The sequence below is a fragment of the Pipistrellus kuhlii genome, unplaced genomic scaffold (assembly GCF_014108245.1).
Source record: "Pipistrellus kuhlii isolate mPipKuh1 unplaced genomic scaffold, mPipKuh1.p scaffold_m20_p_11, whole genome shotgun sequence".
Classification (NCBI taxonomy): Eukaryota; Metazoa; Chordata; class Mammalia; order Chiroptera; family Vespertilionidae; genus Pipistrellus; species Pipistrellus kuhlii.
This window is the reverse complement of record NW_023425416.1, coordinates 45,215,324-45,233,394: the sequence shown is the minus strand read 5'-3', so window position 1 is coordinate 45,233,394 and position 18,071 is coordinate 45,215,324. Positions and strand designations below refer to the sequence as shown.

Sequence of the window (18,071 nt, the reverse complement as noted above, 5' to 3'; positions counted from 1 at the left end):
TCGTTACTATGCTGAAGGCATCATGCAGGAGGCTTCGTACCATGATCTCCTGTCATTCTTCCAGCAGTTAGACTGCCCTCAGAGTTCACTAGCAAACTTACAGGTGATGGGTTCACTAGCTCCTTGAGGGAGCAAAGCAAGAGGCTGACTATAAATGTGGGTCTACAGTGTCTGGAAACCAAGGTTGGAGATATTGTAGAATTGGGATTGACTATAATCAAGTTGTTGGGACTCTAATCAGTTGTATGGATCCCGGGCATGAGTGTTCACATGTCCGTCTGAAATAAGTAGAGCCCCAGAGGCTGGTGTTGGTGAGGGAATCCTAGAGTAGTAGAATCCAGAATGCAGATGTGGCATTACTGTTTCCTTGACCAGGCCATCCCATGAAGGTTAATGACAGAACCTCATATGCCCTGAGCTTATAGATATTTCTCTACATCAACTCACCCTCTTATTAAGACAGAGAGGAGTCCAACACTTCCACCCCAATGCTCACCAAGAAATCATCTTTAATTTGACCCTCCTTCATAGGTCAGTCTTCATAAGCTACTTGATAGTTATAGTTGTTATAGTTCTCCTTTTAAATTAATACATTAACATCTGTGTGGTTTTAGGAACTGATTTCTCTCTGAACCTCAACTTCCACATTTGTAAAAAGAATCCAGAGATAGTTATAGCATTTTAAAGCATCTAGGAGAGAGAAAGAGTGAGAGCGAGGAGAGAGAGAGAGAGAGAGAGAGAGAGAGAGGGGGGGGGGAGAGAGGGAGAGAAGAAGAAGAAGAAGAAGAAGAAGAAGAAGAAGAAGAAGAAGAAGAAGAAGCAGAAGAAGAAGAAGAAGAAGAAGAAGAAGAAGAAGAGTTCAGAATTGGATGGTAAACTTGGCTAATGTGAGTCTTCCTTTAATGGACAATTCTGCAGGTAATGCCAATAGGCTCAGGTGTTAAGTCTGTGTTATTCATACCAGCTCTCCCACTCCTGGTGTGACTTGCAAAGAATTTGTCACCTTATAGGGTCATATCTGAGCTGATTGCTGACCTTCTCTGTGCCACTCCCTTCTGCATGAAATTCTGAAGTGAGAATATTGTCACCCACACTTAATGGGCAAGAGAAACTGAGACCTAAAGAGACTAAGTATCCATGGTCCTCTGGCTCATAAGAGGAGGTTTAGGCCTTGAATTCCAATCTCCCCACAGCGCCAGGCTGCCTTGCCCACAATAAACAGGGTGCTGTGCAATTGATGACCTTCTCTGCTCTTGCTGCAGCCACTGCCCTAAAGGTTATTTCTGCCTGAAATTACCTGGCAATCCAGATTTTAACTACACCAGCTTTGATTCCTTCGATTGGGCTTTCCTCTCACTGTTCCGCCTCATGACACAGGATTCCTGGGAACGCCTCTACCAGCAGGTATTGATCTGCATGCCCCCACTCAGACTTGGTTGAAGGCGGAGGGGTCAGCTTCAACATGGCTACATATTTCCTGGAGGAACCTGGTAATGTCAGGGGCCCATCTACTCTGGGCACATGTCTCTCCTCTTTCTCTTGAATCTGCAGACCCTGAGGGCTTCTGGAAAATTCTATATGCTCTTTTTTGTGCTTGTCATCTTCCTGGTATCTTTCTACCTGGTCAACTTGATTTTGGCTGTCGTCACCATGGCATATGAGGAGCAGAACAAAGCAACCATGGATGAAATTGAAGCCAAGGAGAAGAAGTTCCAGGAGGCTCTCGAGATGCTCCAAAAGGAGCATGAGGTCTGTGAGGGGTGGAAGCTTTGTAAAGTCTGTTGCAGGCTGTACAATCTTAGGCAGAGGTTGGGCCAATCCCTTAGAATAAGGCTCTTATTCTTAGGAACTTCAGGAAGATTCACCTTGCCTCAGGGACTATCTTACATCAGGTTTTTGTAAAAAAAAAAAAAAAAAAAAAAAAAAAAAAGAAGAAGAAGAAGAAGAACCCAAGTGGAGAAGGTAGGTAAGTGGTTTATTGAGGGGTGCCCTGAGAAGAAGGAGAGTGAAGGAAGTAGGATAGGGTAGGGGAAGAATTAAATGAGCAACTAGCCTCAGCTAGAGACTGCATTTGGTCTGATCCCATGGGAACTCTGGGGCATGCTTGTATCACAGAGTTAGTCCTACTAACTTGAAGCAAGAGGGCTGGCCTTTTGTACCCTCATACCTGCCCCAGCCAGACGTACAGTCAAGGGAAACTTTCTGCAGAACACTGCAGCTGTGAGCCATTAGCAGCGAACATTCCAGCACTCAGCTGGAGATGAGTGTCCTGACCAGGTAAAAGGGATCCGGACAGGTCATCAATAGGATCTCCTCCACAGTGTGAATGAGGAAGGTGACCCAGAGGTCACTTTTCCTGCCATGTCTCAATCCCACCATCACCCGAGTCCGCATCCTGACTTCCTCTGTTTCAGACGCATTCACCTCTGTGACTCCCCATGTCTGAGGGACACATATATTCTAAGCTCAACCAGATACTGTTGGCTGCAGCTGCTGTTCTCTCTCCTCAGGTGCTGGCAGCAATGGGGATTGACACCGCCTCTCTCCACTCCCACAGTGGATCCCCTTTAGCCTCCAAAAGAGCCAATGAAAAAAGGCACAGGATGAAGCCAAAGGTGTCAGATGGCTCCACAGATGACAATAAATCACCACAATCTGACCCTTACAACCAACGCAGGATGGTAAGGGGCTCAGGTTTGTGCTCTGAAGAGTACCCACCTTTGCAGCTGTTGTCAACAGTAGGTTTGTAACAGGAAGCTAGCTGGAGGCACAGACATTGGGAGGCTGTTTTAGTAATCCAGGCCCCAAATTTGTGACCTATACTAGGGCAGGGTCATTGTGGATGGGAAAAGAAGGTGGGTTATAAAGACTTTGATGGGTAGGGATGGAATCAACAAGACTGGGACTGTGGAATGTGGGAAAAGTTGAGTTCAAAATGACTCCCAGGTTTCAAGCTTGGGCAATTAGGTGGGTGGTGATTCTAAGTCAGGAGCACTGGAGGAAGAAGCTAAGTGTGTTGGAAAGTGGTGAGCCCATATTGGACATGATATCTTTAAGGTGTCTGTGGACCTGTGGTCATCCTGAGGCAGCTTCCTTCTGACAATCAGGATGAATTGCAGCGTTAATTTTCCCCATAACTGTCAGCAATTCTGTTATCTGGAGGGAGTTTCTTGTCCGTGGTGCTGAAATCACTTGCAAGTTTCTTTTCTGACCTCATGCCTCAGCGCCTACAGTTCAAATACCTACCTATTGTTGGCACAGAAGATCCCAGCACCCATCCATCTCTGTGATAGTGTCCAGTCTAGGAATAACTTGAGTACATCACTGTAGATCCTGTAGCAATTCTGCCCCACAGCAAGCCTCTACGACCCACTCTAAGATTCACAGTACTCACCCCAAGTTTCCTCCTACCATCTTCTCCCTTCAAAGTCCTGTGTAACCCACATATGCCCTTTTCACAGGCCTGAGAGATAATAACCCCTTTGTGGTACAATAGTACCCACTCTAGTACTATTGAATGGGAAAGGGGATAAAAATGGCTATTTGGGGGCCTTCTGACTGTTACTTCCTTCTCAATCTCTTGTGCTCATCTGAAGTATATTTTACTTTTTTGGAATACCATCTGTACAACCCTCAAACTTGTGTGTGCATATAAGCACACAGACACACTCACCTGCACACTGGCCTCAGAGACACCCATATTTTAGCATTTATCAGAGTTTGTGTCCTTCCCTTCCTTGCTCTTACTCTTGAGGAACACCTGGCATGCACAGGGCACAGTTCAGAAGAAGTTTCAAAGGGGATTTGACAATCAGGATGAATTGCAGCTTCAAGGAAATGTCAATGTTACTCTGAATTGGGCGTTAATTTTCCCCATAACTTAGCATCTGGATTTCCATTAATTGTTTGGTGTATGTGGTTATCTTTCCAGCTATGCTCCCCTTCCAAGGGAAAAGAGAGGAACTATGTCTTGTTCATGCAACAAGACTAGGTAGTTGGTATAAAGAGATTGCTAAAACGTGGTCTGTTTCCCAAAGACTTCCATTTGGATGGAGGTGACAGACACAAAAACAGACATATGTTAAATACTCTGTCAGGGACAAGTAAATGGTGTTTGGGAAATAGAAGAGGAAACACAGCTCTTACAGGATTGGGCTGTATCAGGAAAGGCTTCACTGGAAGAGAGACTAATTAAAATGATTAGTAACTAGTGAGTAGGGGGTCCTCCAGTAACTGAGGACTAGAAGGGTTTGGGAGACATATTTTCCAGGCACAAAGAAGAACATGGACCAGCAAAGACAGGAAAATGCCATTTGGGTAATTCTTTAATGCTACCTAATTAACTAGAGGCCATTCAAGAAGGCACTCCCTTCCTCTTTTCCTAGGTATATTCATGTGGTAAATAGACCCTCGGCAGTTTTTATATAAGCCATTTTCTACCATCAGAAGTGAGAGGATTGTTGGAGATAGCTAGGAAAGACACAGTCAAAGTCTCAGGAAACCCACAGGAAACTGGTTTGTCTGCTTGGCTGATGCATGTTATGATGAGTCTAATACTTAAAATCAGAAGTCACTGCTGCTCTGGCCTGTTTTGGTCAGTGATTAGAGCATTGGTCCAGGAACCAAAGGGTCTGGAGCTTGATTCCCGGTCAAGGGCACCTAAGTCAGTTGCAGGCTCAATTGGGCTCCAGTTGGGGTGTGTGCAGGAGGCAACTAATTGGTGTGTCTCTCTATCATTGATATTTCTCTCCCTCTACCCCCTCTTCCCTCCACTCTCTCTAAAATAGTCAATGAAAAAAATATACTCAGATAAGGATTAACAAAACAAGAGAGAGAGAGAGAGAGAGAGAGAGAGAGAGAGAGAGAGAGAGAGAACCTATTGCCCACAAAAGTTTAATTTTGAAATATTAATTGTTGGCTAAGGAGGCATTGCCTATCAAATATGGGATCAAATTTTTCTTTCTCATTTCTTTATTGGTTTGCTTAATGCTCCAGTGCAAATAATGTGATTGTCCAATTTTTAATAAGGATTTACTGACTCTGCTACTTTGCTTAAAAAATGAGAAGGACTTGTGGATTTTTATGAGTTCCATGTTCCTTGGACATACATCCTAGGCAAAGAGTGCTCTGTTTACAATATCAGGGTTTCAATGATGGTTGCTGAAACTTCTATGAGATAAGGGGATAAGTAAGGAGAATGCTAATGAACAAGATGTCTCAATTTTATTAGTTTAGCAAGTAAAAGAAATTCTTAATGTAAAAAATGTCCAAAGCTATAAATAATTTCTAAAGACTTTTTAAATTGATATTTACAGGGAGAGGATCAGGGAGGGAAAAAGAGAGAGAAACATTGATGTGAGTAAAACCAGCTGTCTCCTGCAAGACCCCCATCAGGGATTGAGTCTGCAATCTAGCCATGTTCCCCAACAGAGAACTGAACCAGCGACCCCTCAGTACTCGGGGCAATACCCAACCAACTGAGCCACAGGCCAGGACTATAGAAAAATTTTATGAGTTTGTTTGAGCCAAATTAATGACAATTTCTGGAAGGCAAAAATCCCAACGGGTTGAGGAAATGCTCCTGAAAATGTCACTATTAACACTTATTTTATATATCGGTATCAAAGGGGATGAAGTAAGGGGGTTACATAAAATGGGTGAGAGATTAGGGAGGAAAGCAAAAATGGGAAAATATCTGAGATTGGATAGAGAGTAAAATGAAGAGACACACACATACTTCTTTTACATTGGTGAATAAAGGGCAGTTAATATTTACAGCACATAGAGATGGTATGTGGGCAGGAGAACAAGATATCAATAAGGGGTTCTGTAGTCTCATATACTGGTGGGAGATTATGTCCTGAAAAGTCTGGAAAAGGGGAATTACCCTGACATTCCAAAAGCAAGTTAGCATTGATGCAAAAAGATGATAGATAGGCTCAGTTACGGTAAAATTGACCTTTGTCAATGAAGACAGTGGCCTAGGACATGACTACCTGCCACAACTCACCTTTTGTTAGGAAATTTTCATTTCAGACCATTCTATGTCATTACATTAGGTCTCTTGAGTTTGTAAGGCCTTCCATGCAGGCCACACCTGAACTTGTCAGGTTTAGTATGTGTCCCCTTTTTTGTCCACAGGAGTAAGGAAGGGGAAAATTTTCAGAGTTTGGCAGGAATTCAGTGTTTAGATTTTAGAAATAATTATAGAACCTATGGACATAATTGATAACTTGTTATGGTCAGGTTCCCACAGTGGCCATGGGAACTAGCTCACCCAGCATCCTAACTCTCCAGGAGCTCTGGGCCTATGAATTAGTTCCTTTTTTCCTGGCACTGTAGGTCACACAATTCCCTCAGAGGCAGATTTTGATGGGAAATGTTTATTGATTTGGAGGAATGTCATTATTCTTCCAGGAAATTAGGCTGTAACTCTCCCTTCAATCTCCCCATTGTCGACTATTCAAAGTTTGCCTCAAGGGATCCTGGAAGCTTATTGCATTGCAAAGCTCTTGTCTTCTCCTTTGCCGCACATGTAGGCTGAATCTAATGAATTGTAGAACCTAATTTTCAGGCCATAAAGTGCACTGGGTCATTCAGCAACCATTTACCAAGCATGTTCCAGAACTAGTTCACATAGCAGTCTCCTCAGCACACAACTTGCACGTGGAGCAGCCTGATAGCCAAAGGCTGGCAAACAGTTGACACATCTGATTGAACCACAAGGTTGTCCTCTAACATGTCCTTGGCCATGAGAACCTATTTGCTGATCTTAAGCACCCTGAAATCTGTCATCTCTCTTGGCTTTTTCCCAGGTTGTGTCAAGAATATTTTTCCCTGTTCTAGAATACCCAATAGATCTGTATCCTTCATTTGCTGCTAGATGGTCATGAGAATAAGGGCAGGGAAATGAGAGTGAGCAGAGCCAACTGCTGGGCTCCAGATTGTCCTGCAGGGCAAGCGTCCAGCCTCCTCCTCTCCTGTTCCTCTGGGGCAATGCCCAGTCTTTCCTAGGCCTCGCCTCTGGGAGACGCCGAGCTAGCCATGGCAGTGTGTTCCATTTCCGGGCTCCTGTCCGAGATGGCTCATTCCCTGATGGGGTCACAGATGATGGAGTCTTTGTTGGAGACCACGACAGCCATCGGGGCTCCCTGCTGTTGGGTGGGAGTACCAACCAACCAGGCCCTCTCCCTAAGAGCCCGCTGCCTCAACCCACCAACGCTGGATCAGGGCCTGGAGAGGATGGACACATTGGTGAGCATGGACCTGGAGTCACAGAAGGCTCGGTGAGTTTGGGAGTGTTCTTTGGGGCTGCTCTCCAGTTAGAGGCCTTGGGACAAGACGTTCTGAGTGTCACCCATGAAAGGGTCCTTTAGACCTCATTCTTCCCAATTCCTCCCATTCACCCCCATCTGGGCAAGTGAGACCCAGAGAGAGAGGTTGGGTTTATCTGAGTTCAAACAGGTTTTCTGGTTTACTCTGTAAAGGGATACAGATCCCATATTTTCTTCAGTGCTTCTCTGTTCCCACTTGCTACCACTGCTTTAGAGATAGGCCTGCTCGCTCTCTGGATAAGTAAGAGAAAACTAGAAGATTCTCCTCCTCCCTGGGGCTCTGTGCAAATTACTCTGGGCTTGGCTAATGGGATGCAGAGAAATCCTAGCAGGTGCCCTGGACAGACCTGAGCAGAAGCAAAGTAAGCAACAGTGACTGAATGGCCAGCACTCTCAATAGAATAACTACAGAGTGTAATGCCAAGACAGGGACTCCTCATTGGATTGGGAGCCATGACAGAATGTGAGTTCACCATCCAGTTGCAGTAATGATGCTGCTAGTGTTTCTTGGTTGCCCTCGCTGGCTAGCTTTGGGCACAGAGCAGTTTGCAAACAAACTTGTGAGAAGACCACTGGATGGCTCCTCTGACTTGGATAAGTCTTACAGAGTTACCTCAGCTACATCTCTGATGGGATACCAGCAAAAAACAGATGAAGGAACCACTCAACAGGCAAGAGTTTAGAGGAATACCTACAGGGGTGGGCGGGGCTTTGGGAGCTAAGAAGGAACCATGAGGCCCCTGGAGAACAGCACTATGGGAAGCTGTATGTGCCTAATGTGGAGGGACAAGGGAAAGGACCAGAATCAGGATCCGGCAAGAGCTACCACTTTGTGTGGAGGCAGCTTCACAGAACTTGCCATCTCAGGTAGAGGATTACAGCCAGGGTCCAGTCACAGCCCGGCAGGGGGAAGCCAGAGGGTAGATCCAGGGCTCCTCTCCCATTCCAGCCTCTGATCTCCTTTCTCTGCCTCCCATTGGTCAAACCCAACCAGAACCAGAGGGTGAGGGTGATGCAGTGTGTATACAGGACTAGGCAGAGAAGAGAGAGGAGGTCTCTATGGACCAACAGAAAACCCCAGCACAGAGTCCTGAAGTCAAAGCCAGTTTGCAGGGCCCCCTCAGGTGTACTTAACCTTCTAGAAAATACCCCATTCAAAAACCTTATTATTGATCCCTAGATTACTACTTTCCTAGATATTCCAACTTGGATACATTTTGGGTGCATTATTTGGCTTGTGCAGAATTAAGTGTTTAAGCCCTTCTTTGTCACACAAACCTGGGTTTCATTCACAACTGTGTCATTTACTAACTGAGTCACCTTTAGCAAGTCCCTTAAATTCTTTATGCCTCCGTGTCTCCCCTTGCAAAAGGCTTCTAAATAGCTAAAGGGTTCAATGGAATCATAAAGTGACTATATTTATATATTGTACACAAGTCTAACAAATAATTACAGCATCTGCTAGTATCTTTGGTTGAGCCCTCATGATTGGAAACTTTCTTTATATGTATTAAGCACTTACTGTACACCTACCAGCTTCAGCCATGGTCGGTGCTCAATAAATGCTTGCTGAATTTGGGTTCTGAATGGTTTGTGTGGTGCTCAATCGGCTGCTTTGGGCTTTGGACTCTCCACATTCTACGGGATGTGACTAGAGTTCGGGTCCTCGCATAGGACCCGGACAGAACTTCTTATTGAAGGCCCAAAGAGGGGAAGCATTAAAAGGACTGTGAGAGATGATTGAAAACTGAACCGTGGACACTCACAAATGTCCCCCAGAAAGAAAGAGACTGAGGAATTAGAAGCTGGATTATAAGTAGGGAGGGAAATGGGCCAATGAGAAGGGAAATGTCTATCGTGGAGTAGTATACATATCATGCATATTCTGTGTAAATGTCATATGCACAGCCCAGAGGACATCTCATATGACTGCCTGGCCTGCTGCTCCTCTCCCTTTGGTAGAAGCCCTTCCCCACCCTGTCCCAGGGCAGGAGTTTGTAGAGCGTCAGGCGAGCCCAGGCCACTCTGTTGGCTGCAGACCTTGGCTCGGGCTGCACCCCAGCTCTGTGTCCTGCTCGTCATGCTGGAGTTCTTACCCCAAGTTCAAGCAGCAGCCCAGTTTCTCTGAACATGACTGCTGAGGGCCACAGCTTCACTGGGCAGCTCACAGCTACAAGAGACTGGCCAACAGAGGCTGAGTGAGCTCTCTTTGCCACTGAAAAACCATCAAGTCAATTCTGGAGAGTGCCCTGACTCTGCTTGTGTCCCAGCAGGCATCTGAAGCAGGACAAAAGAAGGCTTTCTTATCAGCAGACTACTTGCATGAACCCTTCCGGATCCAAAGGGCAATGAGTGTGGTCAGTATCATGACCTCCGTCCTCGAGGGTAAGTGCTACTCATTGGAAATTCGCTGTCATGAGTCCCCATGTGAGCAGCAGGGGGGGATGTGCCCCAACTTGGTGTCAAAGGGCACCCATCTCTGTGTTCTGGGATCCTAAACACTTCTCTTTTTTCTACCTTTGGCCATCACCCTTGATCAATGTGGGGTTTTTGTAGTGTGGATAAGTTTTCAAATAGCCAATGCTAAAGGCAAACAGCTTGCTTTTTCATTTATTCCCCAGAACTCTTGAGCTTCCTCCTTCCCTCTTTTGTCATGTATTCACTCATCAGCAAAAGTTTGTTGAGCACCTGCTCTGTGGATGGCATTGTTCCAGGAGCTGAGGATTCAGTGGTCAACAAGCTAGAAGCCCATCCTCATTGAATCTATGTCCTGGGGCTGGGTTATACATATGATAAGCACAAATAGATATTCAGGTAGTGATAAAAAGTAAAAAAAAAAAAAATTGAAGGAGATGGAGAATAAGGAGTTAAAGAAGGGGATAAGTTTTAAAAAATATATTTTTATTGATTTCATAGAGGGAGAGATAGAAAGATCAATGATGAGAGAGGATCATCGATAGGCTGCCTCCTGCACACCCCCTACTGGGGATTGAGCCTGCAACCCAGGCATGTGCCCTTGACCAGAATTGATCCTAGGACCCTTTGGTCTGCAGGCCGACACTCTATCCACTGAGCCAAACCAGCTAGAGCAGAAGGGGGCTATTTTAGATGGGTTGGTTGTGGAAGGCTATTCTCCCTAAATAGACTAGAAATCTGAATAAAGTAAGGGAGTTAAAGTTCTCAGTCATGTGAGAACTTGGGAGAGAAGGTAACAGAAAGATGAAGAGCAAATGCAATGCATTTTGCAGGAATGAACAAAATGTGTGTCCTAAGAACAAAAGCAGTTTTGGTTGGATGAGATGCAATAGAGGGTAGTAAAGAACACAGATCCTATAGCCCAGCTGTCTGAGTTTGCATCCTGGCTCTGACACTTGAGGTAAGCTGTGCAATCTTGGGACTCCATTAACTGTTCCGGGCCTCAGTTTTCTCATCTGTAAAATAGTGAAAATATACAGTAGGCTACAAATTCCACAGGCCAGAGAGATATCTGTTTGGTTAACAGCTATATCTCCAGTACCTAGAATAGAAGTGCTAGCACATGGTAGCTGCTCAACAAATAGTTATTGAATGAATAGTAAATGATGGGGGGCGGATAATATGTAATTTATAATGACCTGGACTGATGAACAGGAATTGTCATATATTGAGGTAGGACAGACTTCTCAAGGAAGATACTATGAAAGTAAGTGAGGAAAGGCAGGAGAAATAATGACATTTTTCTGGGTAAAGGTGACCTCGGTTAGGTCAAAGGTGTTTGCACATAGGGCAGATGAGTTGTGATCTTCTCTGGTTGACCATTATATCCTCTATACCCATGGAGTCCATGAAGGAAGCTTGATGCTGTCAGAATTATTATTGGATTTACAAAGTCCACCACTTTGGGAGTGATTGTGCCTGAGAAAGTTTGGCCCAAGCCAATAAGAACTTGGCAGTTCCCTGAAGTTGGGGAAGGTGAACCCCTACGCTTGGCATACAAGCTAAGTTTTGACAGTTGTCCAACCAGAAGACCAGAGGCACAGCAGTGAGCACAATATAGTCTCTACCCTCATGCTGAGTTGGGGAGAAGGGAATGGAACAAGTTACTTCTGGGGTGCTGAGTGTCTTAAGGAGAAGTGCATGGTGCTAAGCAAGATGTGGTAAATTTAGCCAGGGGTTAGGGGTGTATTCCAGATAGGAAAACACACACACACACACACACACACACACACACACACACACAAATACAGCAAAATCTCTGAAGCAAAAGACAGCATCACACTTGAAGAATTGAAAAAGCTTGTCGGAGCAGGAGCATAGAGAGCCAGGAAGAGAGGGCCTTAAAGTACAGCTAGAGAGATGGACTGGGGCCAGACCCACAGGACTTCTTAGACCATATTAAGGATTTTGGACTTCATCCTAAGAGCAGTGAGGTGCCACTAACGGATTGGCAGCAGAGGCACTACATTTACATTTCACAAAGGTTACTCTGGATGCATGTAGAGAAGGGAATTAAGAGGGGAATGGCATTGGCAGGGGACCAGTTAGGAGGAAAGCAGGGAAACATGGCAGTGCCCGGACTCTGCGGTGGTGGCAGTGGGGATGATGGAAATGGAAGGATCTGAGAGCTATCTAAGAGGGCATAAGATTCAAGATTTAGTGGTTTACATGATTCTGGCATAAGCAACTGAAGGGATGCTGGTGCAGTGACATAAAGGGAACACTTTAGGGGGAGCAGGGGATTCACTGGGGAAAGATGAGAAAGGAGAATTGTGAGTTGAGTCTGCGACATATTGGGTTCCAGGAGCCCCTGAGACAGCCAGGCGGAGATGCCCAGGAGGAAGTCAGTTTTATGATAAATAGATTTAGAGCTTAGAAGTTGAGAGTGACCTAGAGATACATCATTGAAAGCAGTTGAATACAGGCGGTAATTTAGAAATGGTGTGAGTGGATGGGTGATGTTGAGGGAATCAAGTAAGATGAGAAGGTCTGGGAGAGAGTTCTAAGAAGCAACAACATTGAATGATTGAACAGAAGAAATGTAGTCAGTGGAGGAGGCTAAGAAGGAATGCCTAGGCAAAGAGAAGACCTGGGAGAACACAACACAGAGCCAAAGGTCTAAATTCCTTCAAGAAGAACAAAAAGGTCAAAAGAGGCAAAGCTATAGAAACAAGGAGGATCGAGCCTCAAAAAAGTCCAGGGTTTTGGTCATGTGATGTCTTTGGTGATTGAGCAAGAGAGGATTGGTGGGATAAGGGGGTGAGCAGAAGCCACATTGGAGGGAGGAATGAAGAATAAATGAGAGGCAAAGGAGTATAAACAACTTTTTCAAGAAGTTTTTCTGTGAAGAGAAGGAGTTAGTAAAACTGACTCTATAGTGTAAGTAGAATTGAAGGAAGATTTTATTTTGGTTTTTTTATGTGGCTTTTTAAAAAAGAATATTTACATGCTAATAAAGATGGTATAAGAATGGGAGAGATGGAACATAAACGGAAGAGAGGGAATGTTCCATAAATGCTTAAAGTGGCTAGCAGGAGAGAATGCACAGGTGGAGACATTGGCTGTTAATAGAAGGGGGGGACATCTCTTTACTAATAACAGGAAGAAAGTTCTTTCTGGAATAGTTCTTTCACAGAAGATTCTTTGTGGGAGGAACCCTGATCATTTACAAGCTAGCAAGTGCATAATTCTTTTAGCCTCTGTATCTCCCCAGACAGTCAAGAGCAGCAAAGTTGAGGCTGTTTACAAGGCTGAGTCTCTCCCTGTCCTGCCTCACAGGCTGCTTCCTGCCACAATGGTATCTCTGCAAGACTCCTCACTCAGCACTACTTCCTGTGCTTCTTGTTAGTGCCAGAGAGAGGAGTGAAGGTTGGAGGAGAGAGGAGAAAGTGAGAAATGGTAGTCTGGGAGGCTGACTGCCTGGACTGAAATAGAGAAATGTGGCAGAATTTTTGGACACTGACCAGCTGGGACTCATGAATCCCTAGTGGGACCAGCCAACATAGTACTTTCTGGTACTTTCTGCATCCAGGCTCGGCTACTCAGATGTGGAGTAGTCTGTACATTGAGTTTATTCCGAGTTGGGGTTCTGCCAGATAAGTACAATGAAGGGGGAGAGGGAAAAGGGAATTGCAGGTGTCTGCAAAGGAATAAACAGAGGGATGGACATGAACTCTAACTTAGATCAGTTGAGAAGTAAAGACATGTCATAGGTGATGAGCAGTTAAAAAGTATAGGGTTTATGGCTTGGAGGACTAGATGGGGAGAGACTGGATTGGTGTTGCTGGACTGAAGGAACTTCAAAAACTAGGAAATAGTAATCAGAGAAAGGGAGGCTGAAGTGGAGATTGGAGGTAGTGGTTATTAGTAATGACAAGGTTTAGGGCAGCGGTTCTCAACCTGTGGATCGCAACCCCTTTGGGGGTCGAACGACCCTTCCACAGGGGTCACCCAAAGACCATCGGAAAACACAGATATTTACAATATGATTCATAACAGTAGCAAAATTACAGTTATGAAGTAGCAACAAAAATAATTTTATGGTTGGGGTCACAACATGAGGAACTATATTAAAGGGTTGCGGCATCAGGAAGGTTGAGAACCACTTGTCCAGGGCAGTGGTTGGCAAACTCATTAGTCAACAGAGCCAAATACCAACAGCACAACGATTGACATTTCTTTGGAGAGCCAAATTTTTTAAATGTAAACTTCTTCTAATGCCACTTCTTCAAAATAGACTCGCCCAGGCCATGGTATTTTGTGGAAGAGCCACACTCAAGGGGCCAAAGAGCCGCATGTGGCTCGCGAGCCACAGTTTGCCAACCACGGGTCTAGGGGATGGGGGTCTGGAGTGACTCCTGGCTGACAGCTGTCACTGACTGACTACACCTGTGATGCAGAACTGGAGGAATCGGAACAGAGGTGCCATCCCTGCTTGACCAGCTTGGCTCAGAAGTATCTGATCTGGGAGTGCAGCCCCTCATGGCTGAAGTTCAAGGCCCTTCTGTTCAGGATTGTGACGGACCCCTTTGCGGAGCTCACCATCACCTTGTGCATCGTGGTGAACACGGTCTTCATGTCCATGGAGCACCACAACATGAGCCACACCTTCGAAACCATGTTCTCCATAGGCAACATCGTGAGTGCCTGGCAGCCACCGCCATGCCACCTCGGCCGGGGAGCTCTGGGTGGGGTGGCCACATGCCCTGATTGATGGGAACGTTGGTCTAGCTAACGGAGAGCAGAGAAGCAGTGCAGGAGATGGGTGGGCACTGAGTTCAGGAAGTCAAGTCCAGAGTACCAGGCTTAGCTGGTGGGAATTGCTTGGGGAGAAACGAGCACAGGGAAGAGGACGAAGAAAGCCCTGGCCGCTTGAATTCTCCCGATTTTAGATGCCTCTACCTTGAAATACGGGTGAAGGCCACTGTCCTATGTAATGATGTGGACATTCCGGTTTCCTTCCAGAAAAGCAGAAATGGAAAGAGAAGAGAGAACCTAGTTCTAAGGAGTCAGCATAGACCCCAGAGGGCTTTATGGAAGAGACTTTTGGGTCCACACCCCCATTTGACAGTTGGAGAGGTTGAGGTGAGAGAGAAAAAGGCCTCCACCGCTGTGACAGAGCAAAGTGCCATTTTATTGAAATGAAAGCAAGGCAGGCATTTGGGGGTGCCTGCAGGTGCTTTATAAGTATTAGCTCAGAGTCACAATGTTAGGAGGTCATCGTCACCCGCACAGCTCAAGGAGAGTACCAAGACTCAGAGAGGTTAAGAATCCCGCCTAAGGTGACACAGCCAGTGGAGCGAGACTCATCCAGGTTTCTCTAGGGCATAGGACTTGAACCCCATCCCCCACCACCCCAGCCTGATTTGCCTACAGAGAACACCCCACAGATGCCCTATGAAGAACACAGTGGCAGTCTGTGCCATTCGCCAAGTCCCGGAAACTCCCAACCCGCTCCCTCTCTGTGAAAGCAGAGCAGCCCTCTGGGGCCCAGCCTGGTACAGGCATCCATGAGGTCCGATGACGGAGAAGCCCCGCCCCTGGTCTCTGCTCTCTTCTTTCCTTTCTCCTCTCCCTGCTGGTTGTTGTGTGGCCTGAACCTGGCCCTGGCCTCTTCGACTTCAGAATTCTGTCCTAAGACACTCCGAGCTGGAAAGAGCCTGAGACAGTGTATTATTTTTGTTCTTGCCAATAGCTATCAGTTATTAGTGAATTACTGTCTGCCAGGACCTTTGTGGAGGCCTGCACTCGCATTATCTCACTTTGATGGTCACTATGCACATGGGGAACTTGGGGTTACAGAGAGGACACGTGACTTGTCCCAGCTTACACAAGCTCGGGAATGGCCGAGTTGGGATTTTTATCTGGGTCTGCGTCGCCCCATCAGCCACGCTTTAAACTGTTGAACCGGATTGACTGCTCATTTGCATGATTGTGTAATAATCCTCCTCCTGATGATCATCCACTTATTCCCCTTCTTCACCATGCAGATGGACACCCTCAAGGGAGGTTCCAATGCATTTGCCCTGAGCACTGGTCCAGAGATTTCTCTCTGCTGCCACATTGAGTGTTCCCAGCCCCAACCCTTCAGGAGCAGATCAGATAGACATTGAACACAGATGAGGGAGAGGAATTTGCTGGTCTACAAAAAAAAGACACTTTGCTGCTGCCCTAACCCTCATGGATGGCCCCCTGGCCCCAGGGACCCTGGCTGAGATGGCTCCTTATTTCCCTCCGCAGGTCTTCACCGTGTTTTTTGCGTTTGAAATGGTCTTCAAAATCATTGCCTTTGACCCCTACTATTACTTCCAGAAGAGGTGGAACATCTTCGACTGCATCATTGTCACTGTGAGCGTCATAGAGCTGCTCACGTCCAAAAAGGGCGGAATGGCGGTGCTGCGGTCCTTCCGCCTGGTAAGGTCCTCTCCTGGCTGCTCAGGACACATCCCTGCCTCTGGGGAGACTCTCTCCTGGGGACAGACCCTGCCCCGGGCAGGACAGGACTCCTGGAAGCTGGAGACTTGGTGCATTTCACTTATTTCAAGCGGGGCCTGAGTCCCCTCCTCTGCACCAGGCACCCTCCTGTTCTCTTGTCAAATAACAGTAACGAGGATAAGCACAGCAGCCATTGCTTCTTGGACACTGATGATGTGTGAGGCCCAGCGCGAATCCTTTCACGTAACAGTCCTCACTTCAGATTCACAGAGAGTTGCTTTTTATTATCTTTAAGTTTTTATTGATTTCAGGCAGAGACAGAAGCATCAATGATAAGAATCATTGATCAGCTGCCTCCTGCACGCCCCCTACTGGGGATCCAGCCTGCAACCCAGGCATGTGCCCTTGACCAGAATTAAACCCGGGATCCTTCAGTCCGCAGGCCCATGCTCTATGCACTGAGCCAAACCGGCTAAGGCGAGAGTTGCTTCTAATATTCTCCTGGGTAGCTGAGGGTAACTGGGAAGCAGAGCAGTTCAACAATGACCCAAAGTCTCCCAGCTGCTGGGGGGGGGGGGGGGGGCCGAGGGGCCCAGAGGCTGAGCAGCAGACCTGCCTTTTCAAGTCAAGTTGCTTGACCCCAGAGTTCCGGCTCTTCCCGCCTCACGGAGGTCATCCTCTGACTCCCTAGTGCCCCAATCCCAGCCCCCATGTGCCACACACCTGGAAAACTGCCACCTGCTATCCTCATGGCCTGACGCTTCTCCAAACTCAGCTCCGGTGCGCCCTCTACAGGAGCAGTTCTCCTATTCAAGTAGCTGGTGCCCCATGGCCCACAGGCCACCCAAGCTTTTAAGAGCCAGGTCTGTCAGATTTGTCAGATTGCCAGGAAAGTCTGGGGTCACTGGGTCTCCCCGTTTCCAAGGCCATCTGGAGGAAGCGCGGTGCCTCGCTGACCTCTTGTTCTCAGGATTCTTTGTGGTGTCCAGCACCAGAGAGATGACGGAAGGAAGGGGAGCGAGCTCAGAAGTCTCGCTAAGTCCATTTCCAGGCAGTCTGCTTGGGGCCCCATCAGGGACCCCAGCCAAATAGCACTGAGCTCCTGGACATGGCGTCCCTGCACCAGGAAGGCAAATGCAACCGCCAGTGGAAACCAGGCAGGCAGTGAAATAAACTGGCCAAGGAAGAGCTTCTGGCACTGGGCACTTGTCCCATAAAACAGGCAGGGGCAACTCAGTCAGATCTAGGCCGACCAACACAGAGCCCGGCTCCAGAGAGGGCATGGAAATCAGGGGACTCGTCCATTGTTGTCAGAGTTTCCAATTTTAAATATGTGTGTGTGTGTGTGTGTGTGTGTGTGTATAATTGATTTTTTACAGAGAGGAAGGGAAAGGGACAGAGAGTTAGAAACATCAATGAGAGAGAAATATCGACCAGCTGCCTCTTGCACACCTCCTACTGGGGATGTGCCTGCAACCAATGCACATGCCCTTGACTAGAATTGAACCTGGGACCTCTCAGTCCACAGGCCAACGCTTTATCCATTGGGCCAAACTAGTCAGGGCAGAGTTTCCAATTTTTTATGAGAAAACAGAAATCCAGGTTTTAGGGGGAAATGGTTTATATTGGCTAGTAATTCAAAAATTTTTAAATTGTTGACAGTGTTACAGATGGCCCCCAGCCTCCCTCCTCGGCCCTCCCACCCACACATGCTAAAGGCCAAATGAAGCATGTCCCAGCACACATGTGTGCCCCGCGCCACAGGTGGTGACATCTGCCAGAGATGATGGTGCCTTCCCCATCCTGTGGAGAAGGGCAGAGTGTGCC

The 18,071-nt window shown here is 46.7% G+C and overlaps 1 protein-coding gene across 3 annotated transcripts in view; it reads left to right on the top strand.

The window, feature by feature from the left end:
• SCN10A (sodium voltage-gated channel alpha subunit 10) overlaps positions 1-18,071 on the top strand; it is a 76,386-nt gene that overhangs the window by 22,134 nt on the left and 36,181 nt on the right. For 2 of the 3 annotated variants that reach the window (XM_045579430.1, XM_036431899.2), the window contains exons 8-14: positions 1,263-1,404; positions 1,552-1,749; positions 2,511-2,681; positions 7,005-7,286; positions 9,608-9,719; positions 14,210-14,448; positions 16,050-16,223. In XM_045579430.1, coding sequence (XP_045435386.1) covers positions 1,263-1,404; positions 1,552-1,749; positions 2,511-2,681; positions 7,005-7,286; positions 9,608-9,719; positions 14,210-14,448; positions 16,050-16,223 — 1,318 coding nt within the window. The remainder of the gene's footprint in view (positions 1-1,262; positions 1,405-1,551; positions 1,750-2,510; positions 2,682-7,004; positions 7,287-9,607; positions 9,720-14,209; positions 14,449-16,049; positions 16,224-18,071) is intronic. The other variant, XM_045579431.1, reaches the window with a different exon arrangement.